The 26,028-nt window shown below is 44.6% G+C and overlaps 1 protein-coding gene across 1 annotated transcript in view; it reads right to left on the bottom strand.

Moving 5' to 3' along the window:
- The window catches only part of LOC126998956 (EF-hand domain-containing protein D2 homolog), a 36,068-nt gene extending 13,953 nt beyond the window's left edge, over positions 1 to 22,115 (bottom strand). Inside the window, exons 1-3 of the mRNA XM_050861246.1 lie at positions 21,964 to 22,115; positions 21,402 to 21,650; positions 20,902 to 21,047 (exon numbers count right to left, since the gene is read on the bottom strand). Of these exons, the coding sequence (XP_050717203.1) occupies positions 20,902 to 20,943 (42 nt within the window). The 5' untranslated portion in view covers positions 20,944 to 21,047; positions 21,402 to 21,650; positions 21,964 to 22,115. The remainder of the gene's footprint in view (positions 1 to 20,901; positions 21,048 to 21,401; positions 21,651 to 21,963) is intronic.
- Between the last annotated feature and the right edge of the window lie 3,913 nt (positions 22,116 to 26,028).

Genomic DNA, 26,028 nt, shown 5'->3' with positions numbered 1-26,028 from the left:
TACGTATCACTAGCGAAGACGATTATGTAATTCAGTTGCATTTGCACCATATCCGTATCTGATAAATTTTGTTGCACTTCTTTCCTATTTCCATATTTTAGGAGCAGCGAGTAGCGGGCTTTTTTTTTATTATTATTGTTTCCTTTTTTCTGTGCCCTTGAGCTGCCTCCTTTGTTGTAAAAAAAAAAAAAGAATCGTGAACAAGTTTTACCTGTCTACCTGTCTCCTCCCTGAAGATCAATGTTTGTTCTCCGTTTTTGCCCTTGAGGTGCTTCCTTCGCTATGAATAAAAGTCTATTTCTTACTTCTTTTTCCAGTATCATCTTAGACCCTAACATTTTTTTTCAGTATTTCTAACTTCTTTTTTCAGTATCATCTTAGACCCTAACATTTTTTTTTCAGTATTTCTAACCTTTTTTCAATATCATCTTAGACCCTAACATTTTTTTTCAGTATTTCTAACTTCTTTTTTCAGTATCATCTTAGACCCTAACATTTTTTTTCAGTATTTCTAACTTCTTTTTTCAGTATCATCTTAGACCCTAACATTTTTTTTTCAGTATTTCTAACCTTTTTTCAATATCATCTTAGACCCTAACATTTTTTTTCAGTATTTCTAACTTTTTTTCAGTATCATCTTAGACCCTAACATTTTTTTTCAGTATTTCTAACTTCTTTTTTCAGTATCATCTTAGACCCTAACATTTTTTTTCAGTATCCCCTCAAACCCGAACGTTCTCGAATCACTTTTGATCAGTCTTCTCTGTACTGATTCGAGGGGACCTACATCCTGTCTATAATTAGGGCACCAAAACTGAACATCATAATCAAGGTGGGGCCTATCCGGTGCCAGGTACTATATCTCTGCGCTCCTGATGATAATAAAAAAAACCTCAGTTAGCGAGGTTCCTACTGTAGTGCGGTGATTCCTGGGTCGGAGATCTGGGGCCATATATTCTTTAATTAAGTTATATAATTATTAACATTTCGGCCCCCGAGCCCACATACTTGACTAGGCTTTCGTAAGAGTTTTAATTAAGCATTGCCAGGGGTAATTCTATGCCTCTAGTGGTAGTTTGACCCTTCTTCTGCACCATGAACCTAAAAACACTCATTAGAACCCGACTGATCTCCTTTTCGATGTGAGAGGCGGAGGCTTCTGAGAATAGCGACCCAGAGCCCACCGAAGTTTATTTCTCAGTTGTGATGATCTTGAGTTGAATTATTAATGTGTAGACACTAAAAGGGTTATTTCTCCTACACGCTGTATCTGTCGATGGTGAACTCTACTATTAATTTATTAGACCAATCACACAAGCCAGTAAGATCTTGTAATACCTCAGGATCGTTGTATGCCTTATCATTCGTTCTTTTTTTTGTCGTTAAACTTGGTGATGGCAATGGTTATATATATTCACTTTCTGAATAGCTGCAGCATTTCCGGGCCATAGTGAGCTAGAAAAGTCAGTTATTCATATTATCTAAGATAGCGTTTCTTGATACCCACTTCCTTCCTTCTGTCTTACATACATTTCCGCCGCTCCATCACAGGACTGCGACACACAACGGAAAACGGCTGTCACGTCAGTCACCCACAATCGTCATTATCTGATAAGTCAACTTGTAATAAATTCTAGTAAAAAAAACATGGAATAACCGCAAGCGAAACCACAATGAGAGAGAAAAAAAACCGTACCACTTATCAACACCACAAGAAAACTGAAAAAAAATGACCACAAACAAAACCACAGCCAGGAAAAAAAATGTCACGAACCAGCTGCCACTCCTTGTGCGGCTCAGCGGTGTCCGATTGTCGTCATCAGCCTATTACATATACCGATTTCCGACCCCCAAAACTGTCTCCTCCACCCCAACAGCTAGATTTATTAATAGTTACCGTCGAAATGGTTAATTACTGGTGTGTTTCTATTTTTTCGCATTAGTTGTGTGGCCGGAAACTAAAAAAATACGTTGCTTGGAGTATGATGATCTGGCAACGCTGGACTGCGGCTCCCAAAACGAAACCTACACATCACTCAGGGCGCTTCAGAGACTGTCAGCTGCCCACCCTGACGATATCTTTAGGCAGACTTGTTTGGAAGACTTATAAACAGGAAAGTGTAACAGGTCTCGAGCGGGCGGTAAACACGTATTTATTTATAGGCTCCCCGCGGGGACTCAGAATTATCGAGGATGTTTAATATTTATCTTACATGTGTGTGGCCGGGCATGGTAGGGCAAGCGAACAAAGAAGTGTGTCAGTCGGAAGCTTCCTTCAAACGTCACAGGAAACGTTGTGCTTCCGCTCTGATAAAGTCTCCCTACCAAAAGGGTTATCCTGACTTGTGAAACATATCCTTTTGCTTGTGTTTGTTTAGGCAAGATTTAGCGGGATTTAGCTAGCATACATTACGGCTGTATTACATGCTCTCCCTCATTAAGAAATCTTAGCTATTACCAACACAGGCACACGTGTGAGATTCTTGACTTCTTCACAGTAGTTAAACTCTGAGATTCTTGACTTCTTCACAGTAGTTAAGACTCTGAGATTCTTGACTTCTTCACAGTAGTTAAACTCTGAGATTCTTGACTTCTTCACAGTAGTTAAACTCTGAGATTCTTGACTTCTTCATAGTAGTTAAACTCTGAGATTCTTGACTTCTTCATAGTAGTTAAACTCTGAGATTCTTGACTTCTTCATAGTAGTTAAACTCTGAGATTCTTGACTTCTTCACAGTAGTTAAACTCTAAGATTCTTGACTTCTTCATAGTAGTTAAGACTCTGAGATTCTTGACTTCTTCATAGTAGTTAAACTCTGAGATTCTTGACTTCTTCATAGTAGTTAAACTCTGAGATTCTTGACTTCTTCATAGTAGTTAAACTCTAAGATTCTTGACTTCTTCATAGTAGTTAAACTCTGAGATTCTTGACTTCTTCACAGTAGTTAAACTCTAAGATTCTTGACTTCTTCATAGTAGTTAAACTCTGAGATTCTTGACTTCTTCATAGTAGTTAAACTCTGAGATTCTTGACTTCTTCATAGTAGTTAAACTCTGAGATTCTTGACTTCTTCATAGTAGTTAAACTCTAAGATTCTTGACTTCTTCACAGTAGTTAAACTCTGAGATTCTTGACTTTTTCACAGTAGTTAAGACTCTACAACAACTTGCCCTTGGCCTCAAAATCAAAAGACTGCCAATACTAAACTACTCCGCGACGAATGCCCATTTTCTCCAACATTTTGGGGCTCGCACACCAACATTTCGTAAGGTTTTCGTAGAGGTAGTGGGTATTTCCATGGGTAGATTTATAAGCCTATTGATAGGTTGACTAGGCTTCCGCACCTTTAATGTAAAAACACTCACGAGAATCCGACTAATCTCCTTTGTGGCTTTTGGAAATAATATTGTGAGGGCCGAGAGCGTCTGAGGATGGGCCGTATTCTCAAACATTTCGGGGATCACACGCCCGGGCCCTGCACACACCCACGTTTGGTAAGATCTTCGTAGAGGTTGTGGGTATATCCATGGGTAGTTTTATAGGCCTACTGATAGCTTGACTACGCTTCTGCACCATGAATGAGAAAAACGCTTATGAGAACCCAACTAATATCTTTTAGGGCTTTCGGAAATATTTATAGCGAGAGCCGAAAGCGTCTGGGGGTGGGCCATATTTCGGGGCGCACACACCCAAGTTTGGTAAGATCTTCGTAGAGGTTGTGGATATATCCATGGGTAGCTCTATGGGCCTATTGATAGCTTGACTACTCTTCTGAACTATGAATGAGAAAAACGCTCACGAGAACCCGACTAATATCCTCTCGGGCCTTCGGACATATTTGTAGCGAGAGCCGAGAGCGTCTGAGAATACACAGGCTTCTCCACAGTGCACGAGGACAGTGGCAGCGGAGGCACACTTGCACTCTGGCTCAACACCTTTAGGCAAACACGACGCGAAATAAACTTTTGTTCCGTATTCCGGCAGTTTATTTTTCCAATTTAGAACAGTGTGCCTCGCGGTGAGCTTCGTATATTTCGCCCCCTGAAAAAACGTTCAACGCGCACAACAGAACGAGAGAGAGAGAGAGAAAGAGAACCACATATTCCCAGCGAGCAAGGTTACATCGCCTAGCCGAGACGAGGACGGGACCTTCAGGACATGGGGACACCACTTAGTACCGTCCTTCCCTTGGTCCTGTCCCACGGTCTCCTCCCCTTGACTTCCTTTACCCTTCCTCTCCCTGACTTTATTCTCACCCATGTCCTTTCTTCTGTCCCTCCTTCCTCTCTCTCTCTCTCTCTCTCTCTCTCTCTCTCTACGTCAGTCTTTACTCAGTCTCCTCTTACTTCCCTTTTTCCTCTGTTTTTTGTCCTCTTCTCTCTTTATTTACTCTTTTACTCTCTCATCATCATCTCCTCGTCCGCCCTTCCCTTTCATCTCCGTCCCCTTTCCCTCTCTCTTCTACCTTCCTTCTCACGTCCAGACAATTCAACAGGCTAAATCCAGTATATCCAAAGTGGTGACACACACACACACACACACACACACACACGAAATATAGTAATTGAATATAAGCCTTGAGGATTGTTTTTCTTTGCATGCGAGGGGCAGCTGTTGTTGTTGTTGTTGTTGTTGTTGTTATAGGATATGGTGGTAGTGGTGAAAAACAGTGGTGACGGTGGTGTTCGAGGTGATGGTGGTGGTGGGTGTGGGTGATGATGATGGTAGGGGTAGCGGGGAGGGTAATGAGAGTACTGATAATGGTAGTGGTGATGGACAGGTTGGAGAGGTGGTAGTGGTGGTGGTGGTGGTGGTAATGGTGGCACTGACAGTAAGTTATCTATTGACTACGATGGAAGTACTGGTGGTAATGGAGGAGGAGGAGGAGGAGGAGTAAGAGGAGGAGGCGGAGGAAGAGGGAGGAGGAAGAGGAAGAGCACATTAGGTAGAGCTGGAAGAGGTGAAGGATGTGATGGACGAAGAGTGGGGAGGAGGAGGAGGAAGAGGAATGAGGAGGAGGAAGAAGAGGAATGAGGAGGACGAGAGAGAGGAAGAGTAGGACGAGAGGGAATAGGAGTAGGAGAAAGAAGAGGAAGAGGAGGAGAAAGAGGAGCGTATCATGGTTTAGCTCAAAGAATGGATGAAGATGTGATGGATAAGTAGGAGGAGGAGGAGGAGGAGGTGGAGGAGGAGGTGGAGGAGGAGGAGGGGGAGAAGGAGGAGGAGGAAGACAGCTAGAGTGATGCTTATGAAGATGAAAAGAGAGGAGCGCATCAGGGTATATATAGCTGAAGAAAAGGGGAAGATGCGATGGAGGAGGAGGAAGAGATGGAGGAGGAGGAGGAGGAGGGGGAGGAGGAGGAGGAGGAGGAGGAGGAAGACAGCTAGAGGGATGCTTATGAGGATGAAAAGGGAGGAGTCAATCAAGGTAGAGTTGAAGATGAGATGGAGGAGAAGGAGGAGATAAGAGGAGGAGGAGATAAGAGGAGGAGGAGATAAGAGGAGGAGGAGGAGGAGGACTTCACGGTCTGGATGAAGATGAAAAGGGAGGAGTGAATCAGGGTAGAGTTGAAGATGCGATAGAGGAAGAAGAGGAGATAAGAGAAGGAGGAGGAGGAGGAGGAGGAGGAGGAGAACGTCACGGTCTGGCTGGAGGAGGAGGTGGACGTGGAGGATGTAATGGAGGTCGACTAATGAAGACCATCCGGTGGGGAAGTCCCTCCGACAAAGGTCAGTGGCGGTGATGGTTGTGGTGACGATGATGATGATGACGATGATACAGTGGTGTTGAGGGTGGAGTCGAACTGGTAGCGGTGGTGGTGGAGGTGGTGGCATAGTAGTGTGGTTGGGGAAAAGTTGCACATATGGTGGTTGTGACAGTGGTGTTGGTTGGTGGTAGTGGTGTTGAGGGTGACTGGTGATGACAATGGTGGACTTGCAGTGATGTTGGGGATTTTGGTGGTGGTGGCGGTTGTGAAATAGTGGTGTGTGTGCGTGTGTGTGCGTGTGCGTGTGTGTGTGTGTGTGTGTGTGTGTACAATCACCTTTCTGTATTTGTTTGGGTTATATATTCTTATCATTGCAAGGACAACAGTGAAGGCGATGGACAGAATAACATAAGAAAGTTGATGGTGGCAGTGATGATGGTGGTGATGGTGATGGAAGTGATGGCAGTAGAGGTGGTATTGGTGGTGGTGGTGTTGGAGGTGATGGTGGCAGTAGAGGTGGTATTGGTGGTGGTGGTGGTGTTGGAGGTGATGGTAGTAGAGGTGGCATTGGTGGTGGTGGTGGTGGTGGTGATCCATTACATACAAATACAGGTCGACCGTTGAATGTAAATAAAGACAGTGCGTGATAGAAACATGTGGGAGGGGGGTGCATGGGTGGGGGGTGGGAGGGGGTGCATGGGTGGGGGGTGGGAGGGGGTGCATGGGTGGGGGGTGGGAGGGGGTGCATGGATGAGACAACAGGCACGGCACGAAGAGGAGATGAGCAGCAGGAGGAGGAGGAGGAGGAGCTGAAGGAGGAGGTAATGGCGAAGGGACATCAGGGAAAGGAAAGAAGAGACATAAAAGATAGCAAAAAGAATAACTACATAAGGAACACGAATGAGGAGGAGGAGGAGGAGGTAAGCATGATAACGGAGACGAAAGAGGGGAGATAAAAGGAAAGAAGGAAGGAAGGACAAGGAAAGAGGAGACATAAAAGACCGCAAAAAGAACAACTACATAAGGAACACGAATGAGGAGGAGGAGGAGGAAAGCATGATAACGGAGACGAAAGAGGGGAGATAAAAGGAAGGAAAAGAGGGAGAGAGACACTGAAGACAAAGCGAAAGAGATAACTACAAGATGAAAACGAATGAGAGGAAGGAGAAAAGGAGGAGGACGAAGAGGAGGAAGAGAAGGTGAGGATGATAACGGAGACAAAAGAGAGGAGATAGAGGGAATGGACAAGGAGGAGGAGACATGGAGAGATAAAGCAAAAGATAATCACAAAATAAATACGAGTGAGAGGAAGGAGAGAAGGAGGAGGACGAAGAGGAGGAAGAGAAGGTGAGGATGATAACGAAGGAGACAGAGGAGATAGAGGAATGGACAAGGAGGAGGAGACATGGAGAGAGAAAGCAAAAGATAATCACAAGATGAATACGAGTGAGAGGAAGGAGAGAAGAAGGAGGACGCCGAAGAGGAGGAGGAGAAGAAGGTGAAGATGATAACACAGAGGCAACTGGGAGGCGAAAGAAGGACGGACAAAGACGAGGAGACATAAAAGATAATGCAAAAGAGATAATTACATAATGAATAGAAATGAGAGGAGCGAGAGTGGGAGGATGAGGAGGACGAGAAAGTGAGGATGATAATGATGAGATAATAGGGAGAAGAAAGAAGGAAAGAAGAGGGGGAGGAGACATGAAAGATAAAGCCAGAGAGTTCCCTAAGTCATGAGGTACACGAACGAGAGGAACGACAGAGGGAGGAGGAGAAGGACAAGGTGAGGATGATAACGAAGAGACAAGGAAGGGGGAGAAGGAAGGACCAGGGAAATGAGATATGAAAGATTAAGCGAATGGGAAACTAGAGGAGAAGGAGGAGGAGGAGGAGGAGGAACGAGGAGGAGAAATCAGATAAAGAAGAGGAGATAACAAAAGAAAAGAAGAAACAACAGAAGATATAAGGAGCGAAGGGGAGAACTAGAAGATGAGAAGAAGAGTGGACAAGGAGGAAAAGGATAAAGAGGAGGAGGAGGAGGAGGAGGAACGAGAGGGAGAAATCAGATAAAGAAGAGGAGAGATAACAAAAGAGAAGAAGAAACAAAAGAAGACAAAAGAAACGAAGGGGAGAACTAGAAGATAATAAGGGTGGACAAGGAGGAAGAAGATAAAGAAGAATTAAGAAGAGAGGAAAGGAGGGTCAGAACGAGGAAACAGCAGAAAAGCGAAGGAAAGAAAAGCAAGGAGGAGAAGAATATGAAGGAGAAAGCAAAGAGGAAAACTAGAATCCTGGAGGAGGGAGGAAAAACGTGGAGGAGCAGGAGGACGAAGGACATCAAAGTAAAGAAAAGGAGAAAGGAGGAGAAGGAGGAGGCGTAAACAAAGACAGGAGAGAAAAAAAGCAAGGACAAAGGGGAGGAGATATGAGGAGAAAGTCAGGGTAACAAGACTTCAGGTGACGGAAGAGAGATATATGGAGGAGGAGGAGGAGGAGGAGGAGGAGGAGGAGGGCTAATAGCAGTAAAGGTGAGTTGTAGGTTGAGGCAAAGGTCAGGTGGGGCAAGGAGAGAGGACACAGGTGAGGTCAGGGCTGAGAGAGAGAGAGAGAGAGAGAGAGAGAGAGAGAGAGAGAGAGAGAGAGAGAGAGAGAGAGAGAGAGAGAGAGAGAGAGAGAGAGAGAAATAATGGTGGGGGGTGGGGTGGGGGGGCGCTGGAGGAAAGGCACAGAGATAAAGGTGATATGGGTAAGGAAAGGTATACTGGATGTGGGTCCGTAAACACACACACACACACACACACACACACACATAACAAGCATCGTACGCATATATAGTGACCAGAGGAGAGACTGTCTACACACAAATATACACGACAGACATTCAGACGCGGAGGCACAGAGACGGAAACAAAGCGACAATTAGCACCAGGAAAAGAAGAGATAGGGAGGTGATAAAGCCAGTTGTTATGAGCGAGCTAGCGAAGTATTAAAACAAAGAATGACCATGTAAAGCACCGTTGCCAGATTGTCGTACTCAAGAGCATAGTATTTACCGGTTTCTGACGCCTAACTGTTGCCAAGAAACATCGGGAATTAACTATTTTAACGATAATTATAAGTGAATCTCCTTATTGGGGTCCACGAGACAGTTTTTGGGTCGGATGTCGGTCAATATAAGAGGCTGAGTACGACAATCTGGCAACGTTGATGTAAAGAGCATAGGGAACATAGGGTTTAACACACGTTCTTACCGACTGTACTTTACATGAAGGAAATAAATTCAGTTATATATGAGTATGCAGAAGTATTAAAACAAAATGAGCATGTAAGCAGCGTATAACGTTCTTACCGACTGTACTTTACATGAAGGAAAACGGGAAGGAGAGCAGGGAGAAAAATATAATGATAAATTCAGTTGTATATGAGTATGTGAGCGAAGTATTAAAACAAAATGAGCATGTAAGCAGCGTATATGCACAAGGTCTAACATACGTTCTTACCGACTATAGTACATGAAGGAAAACGGGAAAGGAGAGCAGCGAGAAAAAAAAATAATGATAAATTCAGTTGTATATGAGTATGTGAGCGAAGTATTAAAACAAAATGAGTATGTAAGCAGCGTATACACAAGGTTCAACGTACGCACTGACTACACTGCATAAAGGAAGACGGGAAGTAGGGCAGACAAGAGTGAGAGGGAGAGAGGGAGAGAATTGATCCAGTAAGCCGGGCGTGAGCTGTGTGCCGAAATAGAGAATTATGCACAAAGGGGGACACACACGCCTGCACATGCAACACAGCACACACGGGACCTCCTACACTGAGTCCTACATTGTGTGTGTGTGTGTGTGTGTGTGTGTGTGGAGGAGGAGGCTGAGCTGGCGACACGGATACGACAAACTCCCGCCACTGATAATATTGTGCAAGGGGCGTATCTTAGTACAAACGTTCAGCGCATAAGTCACAGAGTCCACAGAAGGAGAGGGCGAAGGAGAAAAGCGACGGACACAATAAGAGACTCCCAACACGGTGACAGTATTTCACAAGGAGTGTCGCCTATGCATATGTTCATAACTATACGTGAACCCTGTACGCGACGATGGAAGCGGCGAGTTGATGTACTTTCACTAATGCACACGAAGCAATGACAGCACAGAGAAAGAGGTAGGATGCATGAATATCGAAGGAAGGGATAATTGAAGGTGGTTAACAGGGGATGTCAACTAGGTACAGAGAAGTCACTTGATGTATTTTCAGTAAGACCCACGAATTAAGGATAGCGCAGAAACACAAGGAGATGCATAAATTACGAAGGAAGAGATAATTTAGGGTAGTTTAGAAGGGGTCTGTCAAATAAGCACATTATTGACACGAGACTCTTAGGCCGATATTATAAGAAACTTTCGCTTTTCACATCAACTATTTCTACAGGTCAAAGAAGGGATCACTCGGATTCTAATGAGTGTATCTTTAGGCTCATGCTACTGTGGAAGGGTCAAACCACCACCAGGGTCATAACGCTACTCCTGGAAATGCCCTGAACTCATACGAAAGCCTTGTCAAATAAGTGAACTTGGCCGACGAAATGTTTTAAAATACGACCCTTTTAGAGAGATGAGGAGTGATTAAGGTCTCACTCAGACACACGAAGTAATTAGGGAGAACGCAGAGGCAGATGTGGAATGAAGAAATAACGAGGGAAGAGATAATTTAGAATAATTTACAGGAGTCACTCAAGATAACGACGAGAGCGAACGAAACCACAAAAAGCAAAAGAGAAAACCCCAAAAAACAGATGTGGATGTAACGAGAAAAGAGAGAATTTAGGGCAAGTCGTTTATTATGAGGGTCACTTAAGTACAGTCACACAGGAGTCACTTGAGATAACGGTGAGAGTGGATGAAGTACTCTCAACTAAACCACACGAAGCAAAGGAGAAAACGCAAAAAGAAAAAAAAAGAAAACATAACGAGAAATAACGAGAAAAGGGAGAATTTGGGGCAGAAAGTTTACAGAGAGTGTCACTTAAGTACATGCACACAGGAGACACTTGAGGGTGCGAGGAGAGGGGATGAAATACTCTCAACTAAAGCACACGGAACGGAAGAAAAGGCTAACAGAGGGGGAATATATAAAAAGAACATGTAAAAAAAAGAATTCAAGGAAGATAACCTATACATAAAGATAACTACACGTGGATAGAGGTGACGTCTTATGCTTACAGAAAGATCAGTTAGGTCAAGAATCGATGACGCCAGTAAATCACGAGGAACAATATCGAGGTGAGAGAGAAAGAATGAAACAACCTACAAGCAGACAAGTACTTCAGAAACTAGTGTCGTAAAGAGTGAAGTTCAGTTAGCAGGCAGTACAGAGTGTAAAAGGAACAGTGGACGTAGCGGTACAAGTATAGAAATAGCAGTAATAGTGTGAGGAGACGGTATTCGACAGTCGTAGAAGCTGAAAATTGCGTTAACTTTCATAAATATTTGTCTCTATAATTAAGCTAGATGACGCCCGCATTCTGTGACGTGGTTGAGGGCGATGAACTATGTTACGAAAGACAAATCGAAAGTTCCTTATAGTTGGGAGTCTTATCAAAAGCAAGCTATAGATGACATAAGCAACATCGGCAGTAGTAGTAGTATACAGGGAGAGGAAGCCGTAGGAGAGTGTTAGTGGTTGTGGGGACGATGGAAATGGTTGCGGTGGGTTGAGTAACAGTGATATAAGAGGAAAAGAAAGTATTAGTTATGGGTGGTGGTGGTGGTGACGGTGGGATTGACACCTCCATGATGTAATAGGGGTGGTGGTATAGTGATGGTGATGGTGTAGGTGGTGACGGTGGTGGTGGTGGTGGGATTGACAGCTCCATGTTGTAATAGGGGTGGTGGAATAGTGATGATGATAGTGGAGGTAGTGATGGTGGTGGTGGTGGGATTGACAGCTCCATGTTGTAATAGGGGTGGTGGAATAGTGATGGTGATGGTAGTGGTAGTAATGGTGTGGTGATGGTGATGGGTTGTCAGCTCCTTGTTGCAATAGGAATGGTGGTATAGTGGTGGTGGTGGTGGTCTGGTGGTGGGGTTGAGAGCTCCATGTTGCAAAATTAATGGTGATATAGCTTAGTTGTGATAACGTGGTGTGGTGGTTGTGGTAGAAGGGGTTGACAGGTCCATGTTATAACAGGAGTAGTGGTATACTGATGGTGATGGTGGAAGTGATGATAGTAGTGATGATGGTGGTAGTGATCGTGGTGGTAGTGATGGTGGTTGATAGTGATGGTGGTAGTGATGGTGGTGGTAGTGATGGTGGTGGAAGTGATGGTGGTTTATAGTGATGATAGTAGTGATGATGGTGGTAGTGATGGTGGTGGTAGTGATGGTGGTTTATAGTGATGGTGGTAGTGATGATGGTGGTAGTGATGGTGCTGGTAGTGATGGTGGTTTATAGTGATGGTGGTATTGATGATGGTGGTAGTGATGGTGGTGGTAATTATGGTGGTGGTAGTGGTGGGGGGCGGGGTTGACAGCTCCATGTGTTCAGATCGACATGGATGGAGGGGACGCGATGGCATTATGCAAGTCAGCGGTGCGTGAGGCTTGCCGGGACATCCGACTCACTCACTGTCTGTCTGTTTGTCTGTCTGCACGTGTGTGTGAGTCTGTATCTCCCCGGAAGCATGGGTCAGCGGCAGGGAGATAGATGGTGGTGGTGCCTCAGTTAACCCGGGGACAGCCATGGCCAGGGGTACAAACAGTCATTCCTCTGCTAGTTTAATTTCATTTTGTGGCATTCTACATAAGGAAGGACCCGCGTGCAGGTATCCATTTCTGTGCTGGCTACACTGAATTATCGCATTCTACTTTAATTTAGAAACATACGGGTGCAAATCATTCTGTGCAGGCTTCATTCCATTTTATCGCATTCTACATTAAGAGGGATATACGTGTAGGCTCTGTGCTGGTTTTATTTCATTCCGTTGCATTCTATATTAAAAGCGATAAGAGTGTGAACATCAATTTCTGCGTTCCATTCATTTCACTGTCACATTCTACATTGTGACATAACGGTGCGATCATTCAGTCCTCTTCCATTTAATTCTGTCGCATGCTACAATAAGAGGGATACGGGCGCAAGCATCAATTTCTGTGATACTTTCATTTCATTGTCGCATTTTCATTGTGACAAACGAAACCAATTATTCCTCCGTACATTTTTCATTTTATTCTATCGCATTCTACATTGAGAGGAATTCGGGTGTAGGCATTCATTTCTGCGCTGGCTTCATTTCATTATGTCACAATTTGCATAAAAGGGATACGGGCGCAAACACTCTCTGGTTGGCTCGGTTAACGCACTCGTAACTTACATGCAAGGGAAAGAGCAACTAGCAATAACTGGCGAGTCTGTGCGTATGGTGGTATCATTAACCACTTACTCCTTTTAACTTTTAGGACAGAACATTTATTTTGGACCAACATGATGTATTGCGGCCCCGTTTCAATCATCAGCATTTTTAGATCGTCCCGCAAATATGGGTTCAGGTCTAAATGCTCGTGTTGAGGGGATATTTTACCTTTTCCGCTTTCAAAATTCTAGGACCAGAGTGCCTCGTTTAATTAAAGAGATGTGTTTGTACGGTCTGTGTGTGTGTGTGTGTGTGTGAGTGTGTGTGTGTGTATGTTTTGCGCTGCATCTTCTATTTTCGTACACGGAAGCGGATTAACATCATTACAAGAAAGGTCGAGGATCAGTCCAACGCTCATTTTTTTGTGTCTTCTGCGTCTCGGCACAACAATGATTTCTAGAGCGGATTTCAAACAACGTCAGATCTCGCGAAGTTCAAGGTAGATCAATTTTGGTCTCGAACAAGTGATGGCTTCGGAACAATGAAATGGCCCAAGCAAAAATTCGTTATTAAGAAACCGTATCCGGCCGCGCAACAATGGGCCGTAACATACAATTCCACAGTAATTAAACGGCTGTCAAAACAATTTACTCGTGGATTGCCTTCACACCCGGAACGTAAGGTATTTATTGCATTGACTGAAATTTGCTGTTGCGATAATGTGGCTCGCGTGACGTCACCACAGATAGACAAATAGATAGATAGAGAGAGAGAGAGAGAGAGAGAGAGAGAGAGAGAGAGAGAGAGAGAGAGAGAGAGAGAGAGAGAGAGAGAGAGAGAGAGAGAGAGAGAGAGAGAGAGAGAGAGAGAGAGAGAGAGAGAAAAGAGAGAAAAGAGAAAGAGAAAGAGAAAGAGAAAGAGAGAGAGAGAGAGAGAGAGAGAGAGAGAGAGAGAGAGAGAGAGAGAGAGAGAGAGAGAGAGAGAGAGAGAGAGAGAGAGAGAGAGAGAGAATGTAAATTCGGGAAAATTCTACAAAAAAATAGCTCTGGAACAGGAAGTTGTGACTAGCTATACTGAATTACCAACGCCCGTGTCCCTGAATAACAAATGAGTGCAGCTTCACGTCTGCACACTACACGTTGCTTCCCTGAGAGCTGTTGTGTTTTATCGTGAACCTCTGAACTGAGCTGTCCGAAAGCCTCGTATTTACATAACTTGTGTATTGGCAAGGCGACAAAGTGTGCAATCGTTGGGTCATTCGTTCGAGTCGGTATTACACAATTGTCATGTTGCGTGCAAAGCTTGAGAACGTTTCGCAATGAAGAGGAATGAAAATGATCACATCGCTTTCCGATTACTGAGAACAAGGCGGTTGGGTAACGTGTTAGAGAGAGAGAGAGAGAGAGAGAGAGAGAGAGAGAGAGAGAGAGAGACTAATCAGATGGAGCGCGAATCACGGGCCTCCCACGTTTTGGCTGCGAGCTGCTTCGTTGACTTTCCGAATACTAAGTACGAGGCCGTTCAGGGATTTATCTTACTTGTAGAGAGAGAAAAATACCCGTCAGTGAGAATTACGGTTTCTTGGTTTCCCGAAAAAAATACCCGTCAGTGAGAATTACGGTTTCTTGGTTTCCCGAGTTTTCCCGCCGCGTTGCTTCAGGGCTTGGGTTACATCTTTGGCCTTTAGGGTCTGACGTGAACCACCATCCGTTGCCCGGGAGATAAATGGAGCTGGACTTTCCCTTCACTATCCTGAGCTTTCCCATCCTCCTCCGTCACCCCCAAGTAAGACTAAACAGAGGATTCGAATGCGTGTCGGTTACCCTCTGCAGGGATTCGAAAAGAGGTCTGGGATTAGCTTTTAAGAGGCACGCGAACTTATACAAGACTTGCCATTATGATTCTCTTGTCACGTTCCAAAGCTATGAGGAGTTCCATCGTTTTCAAACCGTATATTCAATTACATCACCACTGTACTCGGTGCCGCGCCTCAAGCCTGTCTCGGGGCGTGAGTGCCAATACCAATCCTTCTATAGATCTTGGCCAATACGGGTCATCGACGGCTCGTGGATGGAATTAATGTTCATTGTATCGTAATATCATCCCACCAGTCATCTGAAGTCTCAATCTCTCTATATACGTACCCTCCGCGACTTGCAGGCATTATCTACATACTATCTACCCTCCTCGACTCACAGGCATTATCTACACACTGTCTACCCTCCTCGACTTACAGGCATTATCTACAGTCTACCCTCCGACTCACGTGCATACTTCAGTCTCTCTTCTCTCCCCGACTGGCATGCATCTTCAGTCTCTATCCTCCTCAAGTCACACGCATAATCTTCTCTCTATCTTCCTCAACTCACACGCATTATCTTCAGTCTCTCTCCTCTTCGCCTTACACAACATCTTCAGTCTCTCTACACACCTCTGCTCACATGCATCATTGACAATAAAACATGCAGACATAGACCAGCATTACAATGAACAAAGCTTTATAATTCAATCCAGCGCAGTGAAGCCACACCAACGCAATGCTAACTTCCCTTCCCTTAAGCCCAAACAAATGGCTGCGACCTTGAATTCCTGTGGTGACTAGAGCCAGGGAAAGCTATAACTGTTCTCTGCTACGGTGTGTCAATATGGCGGCATCCTTTCACTTGCTCCTATTCTGTGTTAAAGAAGACCACCTAATATGTAGAGTGTGTAGTTGTAGTAGTAGTAGTAGAGTCACCACTATCACCAGTATCGTATCGTAACATTCATCGGACCAGTCCCAGCAACCCTGACTTCCCTCTCCTTTAAGCCCAACTAAGTAAATGACCTTGAATTCCCACGAGAACCAAAGCCACGGAGTCAGCTGTTCTCTCACGTGTTTACCCAAGTCCAAAGTCTACCGAAGTTGCTATAGACTTGGTCCTCCGTCGCGTGGATATGAAGCCATTCTCATCAGGGTCAGGCACGAGAGGGTTTTAAGGGCCGTCTCCGGGTTACAGGCCTCTCCCCGGCTCTTAAGGTGTGTGAGGCAACTATCTCGGGGGTTATTAACAAGACAGTGTGGCGGTGACTCGCTAAGTGCCGCAGTGCCAGGCCCCACCCCACCGCACCTCGCCCTTGCCTGCCTCCCTCATCCCGGCCTCGCGCTCGCCTCCGCTGTGTTCAAGAGGCAGGAACTATGGATCGCTCTACTTTAATCGGCAGGTTTTGGTGGGCTGCCCGACCTTGTGGTGGTGGCGGCGCTTCATTGATTGATTAACCTCATCCCGAGTGACGTCTTTCAGGGTGACAATGGGAAGTGATCTCGCGGCTCAGAAATGTGTGTGCTCTCTCTCTCTCTCTCTCTCTCTCTCTCTCTCTCTCTCTCTCTCTCTCTCTCTCTCTCTCTGTGTTATCCTCGGTGTATTGCGTGTGTACACTTTTATTTGGGTAAGGTAAACAGGTCAAGGCCCCCTCCCTCCCTCCTTCCCCCCCCCCAAAAAAAATCGTACCCTGGACACGCCACTCCCTAGAAGAAGCGTCGAAAGAAATGGGTGAAATCTATCTCCTTCAGGCGTTTGTGACAGCAGCAGGAAATTATAACGAAAGAGAAAAAAAATACCCTTGCGAGTGGATACAAAAGACTTGCGAAGAAATAAAAATCTACAGAAGGTTCAAAGAAATAAAACATCATTCGAGCAGATACAGGGAATTATTTGAGGAAAGAAGAGGAAACTATAAGGGAAAAAAAACAAGTACTTTTCAGGGTTTTTCTCAATAATTTAAACTGTTGCGAAAAAGAATGAACACAAGAAAAAAAATGGACGGCTCGGGGAAAGGAGGGAAGATTCAAGAGAGGGAAGGAGGGAAGATTCAAGAGAGGAAAGGAGGGAAGATTCAAGAGAGGAAAGGAGGGAAGATTCAAGAGAGGAAAGGAGGGAAGATTCAAGGGAGGAAAGGAGGGAAGATTCAAGGGAGGAAAGGAGGGAAGATTCAAGGGAGGAAAGGAGGGAAGATTCAAAGAGAGGAAAGGAGGGAAGATTCAAAGAGAGGAAAGGAGGGAAGATTCAAAGAGAGGAAAGGTGGGAAGATTCAAGAGAGGAAAGGAGGGAAGATTCAGGAGAGGAAAGGAGGGAAGATTCAAGAAAGGAGGAAAGGAGGGAAGATTCAAGAAAGGAGGAAAGGAGGGAAGATTCAAGAGAGGAAAGGAAGGAAGATTCAAGAGAGGAAAGGAGGGAAGATTCAAGAGAGGAAAGGAGGGAAGATTCAAGAGAGGGAAGGAGGGAAGATTCAAGAGAGGAAAGGAGGGAAGATTCAAGAGAGGAAAGGAGGGAAGATTCAAGAAAGGAGGAAAGGAGGGAAGATTCAAGAAAGGAGGAAAGGAGGGAAGATTCAAGAGAGGAAAGGAGGGAAGATTCAAGAAAGGAGGAAAGGAGGGAAGATTCAAGAGAGGAAAGGAGGGAAGATTCAAGAGAGGAAAGGAGGGAAGATTCAAGAGAGGAAAGGAGGGAAGATTCAAGAAAGGAGGAAAGGAGGGAAGATTCAAGAGAGGAAAGGAAGGAAGATTCAAGAGAGGAAAGGAGGGAAGATTCAAGGGAGGAAAGGAGGGAAGATTCAAGAGAGGAAAGGAGGGAAGATTCAAGGGAGGAAAGGAGGGAAGATTCAAGAGAGGAAAGGAGGGAAGATTCAAGAGAGGAAAGGAGGGAAGATTCAAGAGAGGAAAGGAGGGAAGATTCAAGAGAGGAAAGGAGGGAAGATTCAAGAGAGGAAAGGAGGGAAGATTCAAGTGAGGAAAGGAGGGAAGATTCAAGGGAGGAAAGGAGGGAAGATTCAAGAGAGGAAAGGAGGGAAGATTCAAGAGAGGAAAGGAGGGAAGATTCAAGAGAGGAAAGGAGGGAAGATTCAAGAGAGGAAAGGAGGGAAGATTCAAGAGAGGAAAGGAGGGAAGATTCAAGAGAGGAAAGGAGGGAAGATTCAAGAGGAAAGGAGGAAGATTCAAGAGAGGAAAGGAGGAAGATTCAAGAGAGAGGAAAGGAGGAAGATTCAAGGGGAAAGGAGGTAAGATTCAAGATAGGTAAGGAGGGAAGATTCAAGAGAGAGGAAAGGAGGGAAGATTCAAGAGGGGAAAGGAGGGAAGATTCAAGAGGGGAAAGGAGGGAAGATTCAAGAGAGGGAAGGAGGGAAGATTCAAGAGAGGAAAGGAGGGAAGATTCAAGAGAGGGAAGGAGGGAAGATTCAAGAGGGGAAAGGAGGGAAGATTCAAGAGAGGAAAGGAGGGAAGATTCAAGAGAGGAAAGGAGGGAAGATTCAAGAGGGGAAAGGAGGGAAGATTCAAGAGGGGAAAGGAGGGAAGATTCAAGAGGGGAAAGGAGGGAAGATTCAAGAGGGGAAAGGAGGGAAGATTCAAGAGGGGAAAGGAGGGAAGATTCAAGAAAGGAGGAAAGGAGGGAAGATTCAAGAAAGGAGGAAAGGAGGGAAGATTCAAGAAAGGAGGAAAGGAGGGAAGATTCAAGAGGGGAAAGGAGGGAAGATTCAAGAGAGGGAAGGAGGGAAGATTCAAGAGAGGAAAGGAGGGAAGATTCAAGAGAGGAAAGGAGGGAAGATTCAAGAGAGGAAAGGAGGGAAGATTCAAGAGAGGAAAGGAGGGAAGATTCAAGAGAGGAAAGGAGGGAAGATTCAAGAGAGGAAAGGAGGGAAGATTCAAGAGAGGAAAGAGAACATCTGGACTTCGCCTTTTTTTTTTTTTCAAGACAATTTAGAAGAGAAAACCACAAACCTTAATGAGAAAGTGGACATTAGAGATGGAGAAAAGAAAATAGAAAATCTGCAAATGGACACACTGGCTGGTTCCTTCTAGCTTATGTTCAGCGAGTTAGAGTTTCGGCTTTCTCAGTAAGTGAATGAGGACGCGACACCCCAAGAATTACTGACCCAAATGATGGATAATGAAACCACGCTGGAGAAGTTACCGAGTCTACATCCGCCTGCCTGCCTACCTGCGTGTGTGTGTGTGTGTGTGTGTGTGTGTGTGTGTGTGTGTGTGTGTGTGTCGTATTATTCGTCACCTGTTATGCTTTCCTCCCCTCTCTCTCTCTCTCTCTCTCTCTCTCTGTGTCTGTCTGTGTGTGTGTGTGTGTGTGTGTGTGTGTGTGTGTGTGTGTGTGTGTGTGTGTGGTCAAATTCGTCATACATACACTTCCTCTCTCCTTGTGGTGGTACATGAATCACCTACAATGAATACTAAATGAATAACCAACATACGTTCATTACTCACAAACTTCATTCATTTGTCACGTCATGATATTGAATGAGTGGCAAATCCCTTCACAATGAATAAGACAAATCTGACACGTCTCCATTAATCACAAACAACCCATTTGTCACCTGTCACCTTTCTCCCGACCCTTTGGAGTTATTTGGACTGAATTGAATACCTTAGGAGTGACTGTGACTGATTCCAGACATGCTTTCGTTATGTAGTCTTCCACAAACTTCAGTCATCCGTCAAGTGAACTAGGAAGGGAGTCAAACAATATGGTTAATACCTCGCAAGTGTTAAGTAATCTCGTATAAACGTCGTTCAGGTACAAATATCGCTTAAGTCATGATTATAAGAAAGAAGATCCATTTTTCTTGTCAGTAACAGCCATTGCCTTCCCTCTCCCCTTATTGATGGTTCTCTCCCTTCCTTCATTACGAGTCATTACCACCAACGTTACTACCCTAGCCATTTCTGTAAAAAATAGCACCCCAAGTCATTACTAATCATGGCTATCGCTATTGCCATTAACACGATCGTCACTCCTGCCCACGACTATAAACAGAATCACCACTGTCATCACCATCTTTAATAATACACATCAGACCAGCCCCACTAATGGCCAGTTCGACAGTCCACCCCAGTCACTGTTATAAGCGCCCAAACCAATCCATATCCACCACGATGATCCGTTATTTCTACTCAACACCAGATACTAATAAAGAAATTTCCTGTGTGCTTTTCTAAAATTCCCTCCTTTTTATATCAACGCCAAACACCAGAGCTACAATTAATTTCGTCGTATTTTGTGTTTGGTTAGGGAGCTTACGAACTTGCTGTATTGGGCTGTAAGACTGGCCCTATAACACCTTGTCGCCACCCTATCACTATCACCACTGTTAACACCATAACTGACCGTAACTACCATCACCACAACTTCAACCATCATCATCCATGGCTCCAACACAACCATCATTTACATCCCCGCCACCTTCACCACCACTAGACTAACCCAACAACTGCATCACCTGAGGGACCACCATCACTACCACAACCATTAGTCCACCCCTGCCATCACCACCACCGCTATTATATATTATGAGCGTCGCCATAACGTTTAAGTCGTCCGTCAATAATTATGTACTATTTTTTTTCTTCCTGCCCAGTGATTTAAGACGATACCACGGGCTTGATTATCTTGCCAGTCAATCAATCCATCAGCCTTGCCTTCGACCGACACTACACGCAACCCAGTAACGAAACATCGATAAGGGAAGAGAAACTGATAGATACACTTCCCGTCCGATAAGAAACAACATTCGGTGGACACGAGAACTTTCCAGCAGAAATAAATATGGAGATAACGGATAAACTAAATGAATAGAGAACCTAAAAAAAAAATGCAAATATAAATGAACTTATGATAAACTTAAATGAAGGCAGAAAATACAGCCAGTACCTTCATAGATATCATCACTACTACAAACATCACCATCTTTCTACCCCTATCACCCTCTCCAGCAGAAGCACAGGTCTGGGGGGGGGATGGGTGTGACAGGTGACACAGGTGAGAGGGAGGGAGGGAGAGCCAGCTGCTTACCTTGGCCACATCGAGGAGGGTGACCTGCTTCACGTCTCCCATGGTGCGGGCGGCTCGGGGCGTCAGCAGCAGCAGCAACAGTAACAGCGAGGTAAGACTGGCTGGCGATGGACTGACGTGTAGCGAGGGCACGGCCGATCCAGAAACTGTGGGAGAGAGGGAAAGGATGAGAGAGAGAGAGAGAGAGAGAGAGAGAGAGAGAGAGAGAGAGTGCGCGACGCAACGACGCATCGTCCACCTTCCTCCGGAAGGCGACCGCCACCACCACCGCCACAACTAGCATCTCGCTTTCGTCCTCTGAGCTTTCCTTCCCTTCGCGTCGGGGGTCAACAGAGCTAGGCATCAGGTGGAGAAAGTGAGAAAGTGGCGCCCGTCTGCTGTCTCCGGCGTGCTGCTGTACATGGAGAGTGAAAGGCGTGCAGCCCGTCCTGCGAGACGGGGCTTGCAGGAACGTAGAGTATACACAACACGCGGGGGGCAACGCCGCCCTCCGTGCTCACCTCAGTGTTGGTGGGTGCAGTGCTATTCGCCAGGTGGCACGTCGATATTCCAAGCAGTGACTGATACACGCACGGTCGATCCCCAGCAGTCACAGCAGCCACCTGTCCCCCTCACAGCTCAGACAACACTGGCGGACTGTCTTCCTCGCGCGCTCGCCTCTGACTGAATGCGCAGAGCGTGTGCCGTGTAGGTCCGTGGTGGCGTACTACCGCTGTTAGCCCAGGTCACCCTCCTCCTCGTTGGCTCGGCTGAGTGATATACGCCCACATGTTTGGTCATGCGATACGCTTATGAGCAAACTCGAGTGATAAGGTGAAGATAAGAATACAACTGGGTGTGGGCGTGTCCGGATGTTTCTCCTCTCAGACTTTGGGTAATCTAAATCAGTGAATTAGAGATAGAGAGCAAAACTCATAAACTAATTAACTTTTTCTCTGATTTCTGCTTAGTAAAAGGTAAAGACAAGGTTATTTTCATACGTGTATAATGGTAATTATTTACTAGGTGTGAAGATTAACACAGCAATTCAGGTTAATGATGATGTCCATAACTATACAATACCTTGGCACGGTTACGCTGTGTACCTCAGCAGTCCTTCCTGATGTAGGCTCGGCGCCCCTGGTCAGCAAGGCGTCTGGCAGAGCCGTGCCGCTGCCTAGAAAGACCTGCTACTCTCTCCTTTAGTAGACGGGCAACAAATTTGTCGGTGAAATCTGAAAAAAAGAGAAAAGAAAGTGAAGCCAAACAGTACTAATCACCATTGCAAATCACCTTCTGGTTCAAGGGAGCGATGAAAGCTGGATAAGAAAATGTTACATATTTCTACACGTGGCAGCAAAGAAAACTACAATTATTATAATATATATTTGTAGAAACGAGAAGGCCCAGATTACTAAAGAAACCACACGGGCCGCGCGCGACGTCGGATACGAAAGTGGACATTCGAAAGTGGAACACGAATGAGATTTTATTTTATTTTATTAGATTGATTAATGTTTGCTAATAAATACATGTACTGCACAATTTACTGAGGGGGGCAAAACGTGAAAGCAAATACGAGCACAAATGTCCGATGTGTTTTCTTCTTTCAATGACAAAACTTAAACTGAGATGTTAACCCCTGTAGATTATGCATAATCAATAACTCCATGAAATCAACGATGACTAAGGGCTACTTTCACAGTCACTTCGTTTGTTTTGATCGTTACCAATGGCGGCGATCGACGCTATAGTTTTCCATGTGAAACTGGCCTATGGGGTAGTGGCGGCTGCAGATGATGCGAGAGATGTTGAGAGTGGCACGGTGCGGGGCTAGGCTAACCCCGCAGCCGCCACAACCCTATCTGCCAGTTTTATGTTGAAATACTATAGCGGCGATAACAGCCATTGGTAACGATCAAAACAAACAAAACGACTGTGAATGCGGCCCTATGAAAAGACAACTACAAACAACCACATCCCTCACCTATATAGTCGATCACACAGAACCACACACTCACAACCCTCAGCGTCACCCTCAAGCAAGAGACCGACCGACACAGACAGAAGGCAGACGATTATGAGGTAATTTAGTGTTTACTCGAATCAGTTCGTCGAGACTCTACAATGACCCTTACACCCTCATCTTCAACCCTCGTCACACCTCAGCACGTGCGTGGAGAGGTGAGGCAATGGAGTCATCCCGTGGTGGGCAGATATACATTATACATCACCCAACCTGCCGCCACCCCTTTAAATTTATGGCCCACTTCATTAGCTTGCCTTTCCCGAGCTCTTTGTTGTAGTGCAGCTTAGCCTAATGCACTAACGAAGCCTTTACTTACTCGTCCATTACCTCGATCCATGAATAACGGTAAGCCGGATTAACTTATGCCGCTCCCGGGACATCAACACGATACGGTAAATCCTCGGAAATACAACTTCCCGGCGCTCGTTATGGAACACCTGCCCGAAAACCTGTTGCGGCCCAGAGACAGCCCAGTACGTCTCGCTGCCTCGTCCTGAGAAACCGACAGTACGAGTGTTTCTTCGTCTCTCGTCTCTCGGTAGCACTGGATACGGAAGCTTCGTTCGTGATGGTGGACTTGCAGAATGTCTCAGAGTGTTTGTGGGGGATCTCAACTAAATGATTTCCTCTGATTCTGTTTATTTCAGTGTGAGTAAAACGAAATTATGAGAAATGGTGATTGTATTATTATTTGTTGTTGTTAACACTATTATTGCTATCATTAGTATTAGTATCCTCATTGTAATAACAGTAGTAGTAGCAGTAACAGTAAGCAATAGTAGTAATCTTAGTAGTAGTAGTAGCAGTAGAAGTTGAAGTAGTAGTAGTGGTAGTAGTAGTAGTGGTAGTAGTAGTAGTAGTAGTAGTAGTAGTAGTAGTAGTAGTAGAAGTAGTAGTAGTGGTGGCAGTAGTAGTAGTAGTAGTGGTAGTAGTAGTAGTAGTAGTAGTATATGCGGAAATAAATGCGTAGGCTACAAATATAGTTCTAAAGATAGTCAAAGATAACGCCAACCATCACAAACAGACAGACAGACAAGGAAGGACGGACAAGGTAATTACCAGGCGAAGCGATGAAGTGGAAAGCGTCCATTAAGGAAATTTCTCTCTCTCTCTCTCTCTCTCTCTCTCTCTCTCTCTCTCCTATTCATTGTAATCAAGGCTCATTCCACACACACTGATAATTTCTCCGACTCATTTACGTTATGGTCTTACAATCGTCTCACACGGAAGCGGGCCTTAATCGCAACAATTTAGAGAGAGAGAGAGAGAGAGAGAGAGAGAGAGAGAGAGAGAGAGAGAGAGAGAGAGAGACGTAGTTTGTGGCCGTACAAGACCATGCTATCTACGTCCACACTTTGTCACCCCAGCGGAAGCGATAGAGAAGCGAGTGACGCTGCATATGGACAGGGAAACAAACAACAGTAGAGGGCGAGCGAACGAGCCTACGAGAGCGAGAGTTGAATCAGAAAGAGCTGCTACCCATGGCCCTGAAGAGAGAAAGGTGTGTGTGTGTGTGTGTGTGTGTGTGTGTGTGTGTGTGCTGACGAGCTGTGAAAGGACCCGGCAGTTGGTTCATCAGGGAGTCAGCGGTTATAAGAGCTGATGTGTGTCTGAGCTAGTGATGTCACCTGACTCGAGAGAGAGAGAGAGAGAGAGAGAGAGAGAGAGAGAGAGAGAGAGAGAGAGAGAGAGAGAGAGAGAGAGAGTACGCAAAAAGTTTAGTTCACTCCATAATCTTCAGAGAGAAAGTTACTGAAAATTGACTTAGATATTGATAGGAAATTACCTTCCATGTATTTTTCTTCTCTACTTAATCATAATCATCATCGCTGTGCTAAGTGAGTATCCTGCATTTGCCCCGAGATTGTAGTTCATATGTGCAGTCCCTTATGTCTACTCCCTCGACTTCATCACGGCCTTTCTTTTTTTTAGCACTTGTCTCCTACCATTGTGTCTTTTTCGTTTCCTGGTGCTACCTCCACATGTATCCTTAGTTGTATAATCACACTATGTACTGCCTGGGGGTTGGGATGGCATGTTCCTCCCTTCTTCGTTGTTTACCTGCAACAATAAACTTTCAATCATCGTTGATTTATTCTTCTTTAGTGTTCTATGATTATTGTCATTATTATTTTTATCATTATTATTATTATTATTATTATTATTATTATTATTATTATTATTATTATTATTATTATTATTATTATTATTATTATTATTATTATTATTATTATTATTATTATTATTATTATTATTATGATTATTTGCATTTTTATTAATATTATTATTGTTACTACTACTACTACTACTACTACTACTACTACTACTACTACTACTACTACTACTACTACTACTACTACTACTACTTTTTTTCTACTACTACATAAAAGATATCTCCACCCATGTTTATTTTCCCGACACATAATCATGGAGGGCTCCATAGCTTGGAGGTCATTAGCCCCAACTCTGTTCGCTAATGACTGTGGCATCCAACCATATCACTAATACTACTTAGCACTAAATCTATACATAACACCCAATCATCTATTGCGTCTAGATCCCACTTTCCTTCCATACTCATGTCACTCTCGACCCACCCTAATGTCACTCTCCACCACTGTGGCTTCATAGTCCATATTGGAGATGTTGGTGGCTTTTGGACCAGAGTGTCTGGTGCCCCTGAGACATAGGATGGCCGACCTGACCTGCTGCTACTACTACTACTACTACTACTACTACTACTACTACTACTACTACTGCTATCACCATCACTACTACTACTACTACTACTACATAAAAGATACCTCCACCCATGTTTATTTTCCCGACACATAATCATAATATTAATAATCATAATATTACTGCTACAGTGCTACTACTACTACTACTACTACTACTACTACTACTACTACTACTACCCTTACTACTACTATTACTACCACCACTTCTAGTGCTATTACCACTACTACTGCTATTACCACTACTACTACTACTACTACTACTACTACTACTACTACTACAACATAAATGATACCTCCACCCATGCTTATTTTCGCGACACATAATCATGGAGGGCTCCATAGCTTGGAGGTCATTAGCCCCAACTCTGTTCGCTAATG

Source organism: Eriocheir sinensis, chromosome 15 (genome assembly GCF_024679095.1).
Source record: "Eriocheir sinensis breed Jianghai 21 chromosome 15, ASM2467909v1, whole genome shotgun sequence".
Taxonomy (NCBI): Eukaryota; Metazoa; Arthropoda; class Malacostraca; order Decapoda; family Varunidae; genus Eriocheir; species Eriocheir sinensis.
The sequence above is the reverse complement of the archived record's forward strand: the minus strand, read 5'-3'. Positions and strand labels throughout refer to the sequence as shown.